We start from the raw sequence: 12,389 nt of genomic DNA, 5'->3' as shown, positions 1-12,389 counted from the left end.
CAAATAGTATGTGAAACAGCCATGTCATTGAATGTAGCTAACTGGTAAAGTACAGCCACATCATTGAATGTAGCTAACTGGTAAAGTACAGTCACGTCATTGAATTTAGCTAACTGGTACAGCCACGTCATTGAATGTAGCTAACTGGTAAAGTACAGCCACGTCATTGAATGTATAGCTAACTGGTAAAGTACAGTCATGTCATTGAATGTAGCTAACTGGTAAAGTACAGCCACATCATTGAATGTAGCTAACTGGTAAAGTACAGTCACGTCATTGAATTTAGCTAACTGGTACAGCCACGTCATTGAATGTAGCTAACTGGTAAAGTACAGCCACGTCATTGAATGTATAGCTAACTGGTAAAGTACAGTCATGTCATTGAATGTAGCTAACTGGTAAAGTACAGCCACATCATTGAATGTAGCTAACTGGTAAAGTACAGCCACGTCATTGAATGTAGCTAACTGGTACAGCCACGTCATTGAATGTAGCTAACTGGTAAAGTACAGCCACGTCATTGAATGTAGATAACTGGTAAAGTACAGCCACGTCATTGAATGTAGCTAACTGGTAAAGTACAGTCACGTCATTGAATGTAGCTAACTTGTAAAGTACAGCCACGTCATTGAATGTAGCTAACTGGTAAAGTACAGTCATGTCATTGAATGTAGCTAACTGGTAAAATACAGCCATGTCATTGAATGTAGCTAACTGGTACAGCCATGTCATTGAATGTATAGCTAACTGGTAAAGTACATCCATTTCATTGAATGTAGCTAACTGGTAAAGTACAGCCACGTCATTGAATGTAACTAACTGGTAAAGTACAGCAACGTCACTGAATGTAGCTAACTGGTAAAGTACAGTCACATCATTGAATGTATAGCTAACTGGTAAAGTACAGCCACGTCATTGAATGTAGCTAACTGGTAAAGTACAGCCACGTCATTGAATGTATAGCTAACTGGTAAAGTACAGCCACGTCATTGAATGTAGCTAACTGGTAAAGTACAGCCATGTCATTGAATGTATAGCTAACTGGTAAAGTACAGCCACGTCATTGAATGTAGCTAACTGGTAAAGTACAACCACGTCATTGAATGTATAGCTAACTGGTAAAGTACAGCCACGTCATTGAATGTAGCTAACTGTTAAAGTACAGTCATGTCAATGAATGTATAGCTAACTGGTAAAGTACAGCCACGTCATTGAATGTAGCTAACTGGTAAAGTACAGCCACGTCATTGAATGTATAGCTAACTGGTAAAGTACAGTCATGTCATTGAATGTAGCTAACTGGTAAAGTACAGCCACGTCATTGAATGTAGCTAACTGGTAAAGTACAGCCACGTCATTGAATGTAGCTAACTGGTAAAGTACAACCACGTCATTGAATGTAGCTAACTGGTAAAGTACAATCACGTCATTGAATGTAGCTAACTGGTAAAGTACAGCCACATCATTGAATGTAGCTAACTGGTAAAGTACAATGCAGTATTACCAAAGTACCTCACTTGTTTGGCTTAGTATATTAATGCATATATCCTGTGTATTCTAAAGACAGTTTTGACAATCTGCAGATTCGGACTATTTGAAGTTTGTGGAGAGTTTGACGAACCCGGATGACGAGCCTGTGTCTTCGATAGACACGTATCTAGAGGAGCTGGAACAGCGGGAGAAAGAGACGAAAGGTTCACCATTTCTTACATAGTTCACGATTTGTTCTGTAGTTCACCATTTCTTACATAGTTCCTGATTTCTTACATAGTTCACGATTTGTTCTGTAGTTCACAATTTCTTACATAGTTCCTGATTTCTTACATAGTTCACGATTTGTTCCCGTAGTTCACAATTTATTTCACGATTTGTTATGTAGTTCACGATTTGTTACGTAGTTAACATTTTGTTATGTAGTTCACAATTTATTACATAGCTCATGATTTGTTACGTATTCCACAATTTGTTACGTATTTTACAATTTATTTCATATTTCACAATTTATTTCACGATTTGTTAAATATTCCACAATCTGTTACGTATTCCACAATCTGTTAAATATTCCACTAATTCTTACGAATTTCACGATTTCTTACATATTTCAGGGTTTGTTATATATTTGATGATTTGATGAGTATTTCATGATTTGTTACAAACATGTATTTCATGATTTGTTGTTTACTTTACTATGACATAATTCACGATTTACCGGCCTCGGTGGCATTGTGTTAGGCCATCGGTCTACAGGCTGGTAGGTACTGGGTTCGGATCCCAGTCGAGGCATGGGATTTTTAATCCAGATACCGACTCCAAACCCTGAGTGAGTGCTCCACAAGGCTCAGTGGGTAGGTGTAAACCACTTGCACTGACCAGTGACCCATAACTGGTTCAACAAAGGCCATGGTTTGTGCTATCCTGCTGTGGGAAGCGCAAATAAAAGATCCCTTGTTGATAATCAGAAAGAGAGCCCATGTAGTGACGACAGCGGGTTTCCTCTCAAAATCTGTGTGGTCCTTAACCATATGTCTGACGCCATATAACCGTAAATAAAATGTGTTGAGTTGTTCGTTAAATAAAACATTTCTTTCTTTTTTAATTCACGATTTGTAACATTCCACCATTTGTTACATACTTGACAATAATGTTTTGTGTATTTCATGATTTGTTACATACTTGTAAAAAAAATCCTTACATGTATTACAATTATTTCACACTTTGTTTTATATTTAACTGTTTGTTACATACGTCACCTAACCAAGATGCAGTGTACTCCAGTAATAGTTTTAAAAAGTGTTGTCAGGTAATAGTGGATGTATTTCAGTCAGTTCCAGTAATAGTTTTAAAAAGCGTCAGGTAATAGTGGATGTATTTGAGTCAGCTCCAGTAATAGTTTTAAAAAGCGTTGTCAGTTAATAGTGGATGTATTTGAGTCAGCTCCAGTAATAGTTTTAAAAATCGTTGTCAGTTAATAGTGGATTTATTTGAGTCAGCTCCAGTAATAGTTTTAAAAAGCGTTGTCAGGTAATAGTGGATGTATTTGAGTCAGCTCCAGTAATAGTTTTAAAAAGCATTGTCAGGTAATAGTGGATGTATTTGAGTCAGCTCCAGTAATAGTTTTAAAAAGCGTTGTCAGGTAATAGTGGATAATACAATAAATTGTTTTACTGTCGACCCCAGTAATAATTTGATTTTTTTCTCTCCTTCAGGAAATCGTGTTAAAATGTCAACTCCACTGATAGAATTTCTCCTTAAAAGACGAGAAGAAAAAAAACAAGCCATTCTGGTAGGTACACATGTGAACAGGTGTTTTACAGGTACGGCAGAGCAGGCTCTAGCCAACTCAATAATTCTGAATCAAACATATTATTGGTAGTATATCTTAAGGCAGAGATGAATTTTATTTGTAGAATGCAGGAAATTGCATTTCAGGACCTCTAGTTTTTAAAAGTTTACGGGGGAAGTATACCCACAAACCCCCTAGACACTTTGCTTTGTTCTCTTGATCTCAGTCAGGCCCCTAACCCCCTCCCCCTCAATGTCTACTTGTTTCTGCTGTGCCTGTTTTACTTAGTCCTTTCTAACACTGAATGTTTGATTTATGCACACGTCAGAAATTAAGTGCGTCTTCAAGAACGAGCAACATAGTGCTCTTGAAAATCTGATGTGTTATGTACATTCATAAAATGAAGTCTTTAGTACATCAATAGCAATATTTTGGTGCTCTGGGATATTGTTAGAATAAAAGGCTTCATACATCATGGAAAGTAATGTCATTTGCAAATGTCTTTTTCCAGGCCTGAATTTGTATTTGGATCATGAAAGTCATGAAAAAATTAGTTTTTGGTTGAAATATTTTTTGCCATTTAAGATAATATATTACAAAGAGCAGCAATTCACATCAACCATACAATTATGTTGATGATAATAGAAATTTAAAATCATGGAAAATTGTGAAAAAGGTAATGTGAATTGCCATTAAAAAGTCAAGGAGAATGATGAAATTCAGTTGATGACAAAGTGTTTAAAACCAGAAAAATCCGCTCTAACATAACATTTCTATTTTGGTGCCATTTCATATTGTAACTGTTAGAATGCGAGGTTTAAACATTCAGTACGTAACGTCTGTCTACAGAAAACACGAGAAGACAGAAAGAGAAGAGAGTTGGAGAGGAGACGATTCAAGGAGGAAGAGAAACGCAAAAGAAGAGAGAAAGAAAAGTTGAGAGAGAAAGATAAATTCCGTGACAAAGAGCGAGAGAAGGATTCGGACAGAGAGCGAGGAGAAAAGAAGGATGATCCACAAGCCGTAACGGTACTAAACAGTGTTTGCTATGAATGAGTGAGTGGATGAATAAATGAGTAAATTAATGAGTGAATAAAGGAATGGTTGGATGGAAAGATTTTAGTATGAGGGATGGTTGAATGATTGATGGACAGCAGCGTTCGAAATAAGCATTTGTCCGTTTGTCCCGACAAGTGAAAATTTACTCGGACAAACATAATTTACCTTAGTGGTTATCCGGCGGACAAGTAAAAATTAATTTGTTTTAAAAACAGTATCATAATTTTTAGCAATAGTTGTACTTAAAACCCCCAATGAAATCAGCAGTGTCTCGTCGCAAAATGTTATACAAATATTGTGGTTTGAGAGTTAAATAAACATGGTCTTGATAACACAATAGTCTTAGCTCGTGAATGTTTGGAATACCTTGGAGTTGCGATTGAGTTCCGAATTCCCCTGACATAAATAATTTATTTGATCAACAAATTATATTCGATACCATTCATATTTAAAAAAAAAAATTTTAAAGTTTAAAACGAAGTAGTTGTCTGTTTACGACAAATGTGAAAGTCAGTTTTCCTTTTATTTTTGTGAATTACTGATTACATCATCGGTAATGTGATAAAACGAAAGATGGGTTAATCTACGATTAAAAAACATAGTAGTTAACATTTATCATTTTATTATTTAGGTGTAAGTTATATTTACATATATCTCTTCAGTGATTTTTATGAAATAAGTTACTTAAAAATAATTGTGTATGACAAAACAAAATTACGATCGATCGACAAACCCGTGAAAAGGCGGGATAAGCCCGATCACGTGGTTTATTGTTGGTTTGTTATCAGAACAAGTCTGGAAATAACAGGCCCTTTCTACATACATGTAAATAAAAGTTAAAATATGGCTCGTCTCCCCACCATAGAGGTTGTGACCATCTTCCACTCCAGATATCGTTCCTACGGGCCTAAATAAGCATCAAGTCATGGGACATTGCCCAGTACAAATGTATCATTTGCCAAACTTTGATAAACAAAAACTTAATTAGTATTAAGAGTAAGTATTTCTGTGTTGAAGCAGTGCAATGTAGTACGTTTTAAAATGCATATTTAAAGTTTTTTTTTGTTTGTTTTTTTAACCATACCATGCACGTGCTTATACTCGAACTGTTACTAGAACGTCTTCGTGTTTTCCGTGGAAAAGTTTCCCAGGTCTATTAATAGACCTGATGCGTTGCGAATGGCTCAACGACCAATGCATCCTTTAAATAAATGTTTTGGCCTATCCTTCTAAACTGAACAGTAGACGAATCATCTAGTTCCATTGTGTTTATTTAATGTAAATTGTACGTCTGACACCGTACGGACCCACAGTTGGCAGTCATCATTTACGACAGAATATTACCTTGGACGAGGCTCCGGGTTAGCTGTCACTCTACGGTACCTTTACTTCAGCTTGTGTTGCATTTTTGACAATTGTCAATTGAGCATCCAAAGTTAAATGGAAACGTTTATTTTGAAGTAAGTAAAGTACACATGAGTCAGTATGTTTATCACTAGCTTTGTTATTATAAAGTTATTTGAATGGCGAATGTGATTGGAATTTGTAGGCCTTTCCGCAGTGACCGAAAAATCATTAATTTTATGTTTTTAGTTGTTAAGTTTTTAACGCGTCTTTAACAAAGCAAATACTTCGGGTTGGATTCGTGGAAAGATGTCGACTATATTTTATTTTCAAATGAAATTGCAACATGTCAAAAGTTTGACAAAACGTCAACTTGTTTGATGATGAAAACGCACCCCGACCTCCTAAGCCAATTAAGTGCTTATAAATTGCATCATTTTATCCACATTTGATTGTAGTTGTTATTTGACAGTTTATTACTTTTTCCATATTTATTAGTGAACAGAATACAACAAAAACGTTTACGTCAATTTCCCTGTAAACTAGATACCCATCGAACTTACTTGGGCCCATGTTGGCACATAGGTGTAGGCTACTGTTTAGAGGAGATTCACTGCATCATGTACACTTGTATCTACTAGTATATGTATCGGTACATGATTAATAAAGGACAGCAGTAACATTATTTTAACATTTGGTGACAGTCACATTTTCATTTATGATAGGTCATTTCGACAAGCACCACCAAACAATTATTTCTAGACCTTCAGCTGAAAGTGAAATATGAAAACCATTGATGTGTTCTGAATGGAATGTTCTTGAGAACAATTTAACTGGTTTTCATTGAATCGTAAACAATAACACTAATTGTTTATGACTTGTTTCATGCTGAAACTATCTCGACTGTAAAAAATTCTACAATTTGTTGTAGTCACCTGAGTCACAAAATTACATGCAGTCTGAAGTGAAGAGTAGGCTTAATAAGTGAATTAGTTTAAAAGAAAAGCAAGGGGCTTTAACTTTTCCTTCTGGATCCACCTCCTACCCTACATAAATGGACAAGTGGAAATCTTGGCGGACAAGTAGATTTTGTGGTATACTTGTCCAGTGGACAAGTTTTTTTTCCTTCTTATTTCTATCACTGGATAGATATATGAATGGATCAATGGGGTGAGTGTTTGGATGAATGAATCATTGAATGGATTGGTTTTGGGTGGATGGATTGGTGGATGATTGAGAGAATGAATAAGTAAATGAATGACTCCCAAGCATGAAGAAATTATTTGGCTACCTTTTTTCTACTTCTATCTTTTACTTCAAATACATTAGCCAGTTGGTATTCCCCTCCAGTTCCAGTAAAAAGTGAAAAAGCATGTTCAAATTCCCAACACTAAACAGTCAACCATTTTACATGCGCTTACATCCACTGAAGGTTCAGGCATGTCTGTCATGGGCACATCCCCCGAGTTTGCTGTGAAATATGTCCAAGACAAGTGAGGACTCCAATACAATCCGTCTGTAATGAGGCAGTGAATTAATATATTTTGTTATCTGTACCCGCTATAAAAAGAAAGAAATATCTGTTTAACAATGCCCAAGCATCTTTAGCTAACTGGTATTAGGTGTCTTTCTTCTTAAAATTATTGCGACTTTTTCTTGTTAAAATTATTGCGACTCTTTCTTGTTAAAATTATTACGACTCTTTGATTTACCAGTCGTGGGGCACTGGTTGGCATGGGACAAAAACAATCAGAGAATATGTCCACTGAGAAGATTTGATCCTACGACCTAAGCACCTCAGACGAGCACTCAACCAACTGAACGAGAGTTAGTTATATAGCAAGCACCAAACTATCAATAAACAACTGAGCTAGAGTTAGTTATATAGCAAACACCAAACTATCAATAAACAACTGAACTAGAGTTAGTTATATAGCAAACACCAAACTATCAGTAAACAACTGAACTAGAGTTAGTTATATAGCAAACACCAAACTATCAGTAAACAGCTGAGCTAGAGTTAGTTATATAGCAAACACCAAACTATCAGTAAACAGCTGAACTAGAGTTAGTTATATAGCAAACACCAAACTATCAGTAAACAACTGAACTAGAGTTAGTTATATAGCAAACACCAAACTATCAATAAACAACTGAGCTAGAGTTAGTTATATAGCAAACACCAAACTATCAGTAAACAGCTGAACTAGAGTTAGTTACTAGTATATAGCAAACACCAAACTATCAGTAAACAGCTGAACTAGAGTTAGTTATATAGCAAACACCAAACTATCAATAAACAACTGAGCTAGAGTTAGTTATATAACAAACACCAAACTATCAGTAAACAGCTGAACTAGAGTTAGTTACTAGTATATAGCAAACACCAAACTATCAGTAACCAACTGAGCTAGAGTTAGTTATATAACAAACACCAAACTATCAGTAAACAACTGAACTAGAGTTAGTTACTAGTATATAGCAAACACCAAACTATCAGTAACCAACTGAGCTAGAGTTAGTTATATAGCAAACACCAAACTATCAGTAAACAGCTGAACTAGAGTTAGTTACTAGTATATAGCAAACACCAAACTATCAGTAACCAACTGAGCTAGAGTTAGTTATATAGCAAACACCAAACTATCAATGAACAACTGAGCTAGAGTTAGTTATATAGCAAACACCAAACTATCAATGAACAACTGAGCTAGAGTTAGTTATATAGCAAACACCAAACTATCAATGAACAACTGAGCTAGAGTTAGTTATATAGCAAACACCAAACTATCAAACTATCAATGAACAACTGAGATAGAGTTAGTTATATAGCAAACACCAAACTATCAATGAACAACTGAGATAGAGTTAGTTATATAGCAAACACCAAACTATCAATGAACAACTGAGATAGAGTTAGTTATATAGCAAACACCAAACTATCAATGAACAACTGAGCTAGAGTTAGTTATATAGCAAACACCAAACTATCAATGAACAACTGAGATAGAGTTAGTTATATAGCAAACACCAAACTATCAATGAACAACTGAGCTAGAGTTAGTTATATAGCAAACACCAAACTATCAATGAACAACTGAGCTAGAGTTAGTTATATAGCAAACACCAAACTATCAATGAACAACTGAGCTAGAGTTAGTTATATAGCAAACACCAAACTATCAATGAACAACTGAGCTAGAGTTAGTTATATAGCAAACACCAAACTATCAATGAACAACTGAGCTAGAGTTAGTTATATAGCAAACACCAAACTATCAATGAACAACTGAGCTAGAGTTAGTTATATAGCAAACACCAAACTATCAATGAACAACTGAGCTAGAGTTAGTTATATAGCAAACACCAAACTATCAATGAACAACTGAGCTAGAGTTAGTTATATAGCAAACACCAAACTATCAATGAACAACTGAGCTAGAGTTAGTTATATAGCAAACACCAAACTATCAATGAACAACTGAGCTAGAGTTAGTTATATAGCAAACACCAAACTATCAATGAACAACTGAGATAGAGTTAGTTATATAGCAAACACCAAACTATCAATGAACAACTGAGATAGAGTTAGTTATATAGCAAACACCAAACTATCAATGAACAACTGAGCTAGAGTTAGTTATATAGCAAACACCAAACTATCAATGAACAACTGAGCTAGAGTTAGTTATATAGCAAACACCAAACTATCAATGAACAACTGAGATAGGCCTCTGGTATCTACACATTTGTACATGTAACTGGATGAATAAAGTACATTCAATTTTGTGGAATGTGAATATTTAAACTATTTTTAGGCAGTAGTTTGTTCAGGCACTTAGTAGGACAACCATCATGTGTTCCTGCTGCTAAGGTATATTGTTCAGTCTTCCTGAAGATAACTCTCTTGAAATAGGTCTAGGTTAGAGCTGGGAGTAGTATAATTTGAGGTTCGGTATCAGTATCGGTATTTTTTGTGTGATTTACCTCGGTATTGATATGAAGTGAAAACTATTTCAATAGCCTGCCGGACCAGAACCAACTAAAATGTACTAGCTCGCTAGAATTTATACTAGTCTACCAGCCTAGAGAACAATATATTAATGTTTAATAATAATATAATATGCACTGTCTTCACATCAAACGATATATATATTTTTAAATATTCTAATAAGACAGTTTTTCACTTTTTTCCATATAGATTTACAAAATTCAAAATTTATAAAATAAAAACAAAATACCGTCAGTCAGACTCGTCCGTGAGAAATTTTACTCGCATTTGGCGAGCGGGCGAGTACTTTCTGCACCCCTGGGTATGGTATTCGGTGTTGACACAATACCAATACCGATATTGAGCGATATTTTCGGTATACTTGGCTTTAAATTCCATACACAATGCTCTTGTCTGATTTATACCCAACCCATGATTTTGTGTTCATTAGATATATTGTTAGTGTTTTACTAAATGGCAGCAAATGGTGGTATTTTGAAATTTGCTCGGTATGGAAAAAAAAAAAAAAAAATGTTTTATTTAACGACGCACTCAACACATATTTACGGTTATATGGCATCAGACGTATGGTTAAGGACCACACAGATTTTGAGAAGAAACCTGCTGTCGCCACTACATGGGCTACTCTTTCTGATTAGCAGCAAGGGATCTTTTATTTGCGCTTCCCACAAGCAGGATAGCACAAACCATGGCCTTTGTTGAACCAGTTATGGATCACTGGTCAGTGCAAGTGGTTTACACCTACCCATTGAGCCTTGCGGAGCACTCACTCAGGGTTTGGAGTCAGTATCTGGATTAAAAATCCCATGCCTCGACTGGGATCTGAACCCAGTACCTACCAGCCTGTAGACCGATGGCCTAACCATGATGCAACCGAGGCCGGTAAATCATAAATTATGTCATAGTAAAGTAAACAACAAATTTTGTCCATTAATTTCCAAGATTTTATTGTAAGTAAGTTTACCCTTCGAACCATCTGGCAGAAACCCTTTCATGAAGTTTCATATGAAATCTATTAATTTTTTTTATTGTAAGGCGATCAATTTGCCTCTCCCCTGAATCTTTCAGGTGAGTGTTGAGTGATCACTCATCTTTCCTGGTTAATGTCATCCACGTAAATAGACCGATTTTATCTTTTCAGCTTTTAATGAACCCCGACCGTGAAAGAGAAAAAGATCGCACTAAAGACAAAGACTTGCTAAGATCAAAAGAAGATAATGACAAGTCGGTGGCGAGAGAAAAACTCCGGTTCTCCAAAGAGAATCGGGAAAAAGAAAAAGCGTCAAGAAATGGCAAAGCTGGAATTTCAGAAAAGGTTCGTCCTGGGAAAGAATCTGGTGACTCGAAGTTAGCTCGGGAAACCCCAGAACGAGGTGGGGGCGACCATGGTAAAGGGGATGATAGAAAAGATGATCGGCTGAAACAGGCACGAGACGACCGTGGGCCGGACAGGTCAAGGTCATATCAAGACGACAGACCAAGATCAACAAGAGATCGCGAGAGGGAGTGGTCGGAGCCGGATTTTAAAGAGAGGGACAGAGATAAGTACAGGTACGAACTAGTAACTAGAGATAAGTACGAGTACGAACTAGTAACTAGAGTTCGTAACTAGAGATAAGTACGGGTATGAACTAGTAACTAGAGGTAAGTACGGGTACGAACTAGTAACTAGAGTTAAGTACGGGTACGAACTAGTAACTAGAGGCAAGTACGGGTACGAGCTAGTAACTAGAGCCAAGTACGGGTACGAGCTAGTAACTAGAGGCAAGTACGGGTACGAGCTAGTAACTAGAGCCAAGTACGGATACGAGCTAGTAACTAGAGCCAAGTATGGGTACGAGCTTATAACTAGAGCCAAGTATGGGTACGAGCTAGTAACGAGCCAAGTACAGGTACGAGCTTGTAACTAGAGCCAAGTACGGGTACGAATTGTAACTAGAGCCAAGTATGGGTACGAGCCAGTAACTAGAGCCAAGTACGGGTACGAACTTGTAACTAGAGCCAAGTGCGGGTATGAGCTAGTAACTAGAGCCAAGTACGGGTACGAGCTTGTAACTAGAGCCAAGTACGGGTACGAACTTGTAACTAGAGCCAAGTATGGGTATGAGCCAGTAACTAGAGCCAAGTACGGGTACGAACTTGTAACTAGAGATAAGTACAGGTATGAGCTAATAACTAGAGCCAAGTACGGGTACGAGCTAGTAACTAGAGCCAAGTACGGGTACGAGCTAGTAACTAGAGCCAAGTACAGGTACAAGCTAGTAACTAGAGCCAAGTATGGGTACGAACTTGTAAGTAGAGATAAGTATAGGATAATAAACGAGTTACCAGTTATTATCAAATTTATGTCCCGAGTGAAATAATTTTGATATGCCACAAGTTTCACCTCAGCTATTTTCTAAACAAAAATGTCTATTTTAGGTATTGATGCATGTATGAATTATATGGAACTGATGTAAACCACTTTGCACACTATTCTGAGTAGTGCTATAACTTTGTATTTTATTCATGGTCATAGATAATTTGTAAAAACCAATGTTCTGTTTATTTTGTGTCAGAAAATAACATTTTATTATAAATTTACAGATGAGTGGCTGATGAGGTAATAAATTGAGACTATTTCATGTTGTTTATAAATATGATTTTTATGTTCACAAGTGATGTGCGAAAACCATATTTTCATGTATCACA

The 12,389-nt window shown here is 36.3% G+C and overlaps 1 protein-coding gene across 3 annotated transcripts in view; it reads left to right on the top strand.

Annotated features, from left to right (window-relative positions):
• The window catches only part of LOC121374509 (regulator of nonsense transcripts 3B-like), a 38,303-nt gene that overhangs the window by 11,234 nt on the left and 14,680 nt on the right, over positions 1 to 12,389 (top strand). For all 3 annotated transcript variants that reach the window (XM_041501628.1, XM_041501614.1, XM_041501620.1), the window contains exons 5-8: positions 1,584 to 1,694; positions 3,207 to 3,283; positions 4,133 to 4,312; positions 10,840 to 11,249. In XM_041501628.1, coding sequence (XP_041357562.1) covers positions 1,584 to 1,694; positions 3,207 to 3,283; positions 4,133 to 4,312; positions 10,840 to 11,249 — 778 coding nt within the window. The remainder of the gene's footprint in view (positions 1 to 1,583; positions 1,695 to 3,206; positions 3,284 to 4,132; positions 4,313 to 10,839; positions 11,250 to 12,389) is intronic.

The sequence above is a fragment of the Gigantopelta aegis genome, chromosome 1 (genome assembly GCF_016097555.1).
Source record: "Gigantopelta aegis isolate Gae_Host chromosome 1, Gae_host_genome, whole genome shotgun sequence".
In the NCBI taxonomy this organism is placed as follows: domain Eukaryota; kingdom Metazoa; phylum Mollusca; class Gastropoda; order Neomphalida; family Peltospiridae; genus Gigantopelta; species Gigantopelta aegis.
This window is presented reverse-complemented; position numbering and strand designations above follow the sequence as displayed.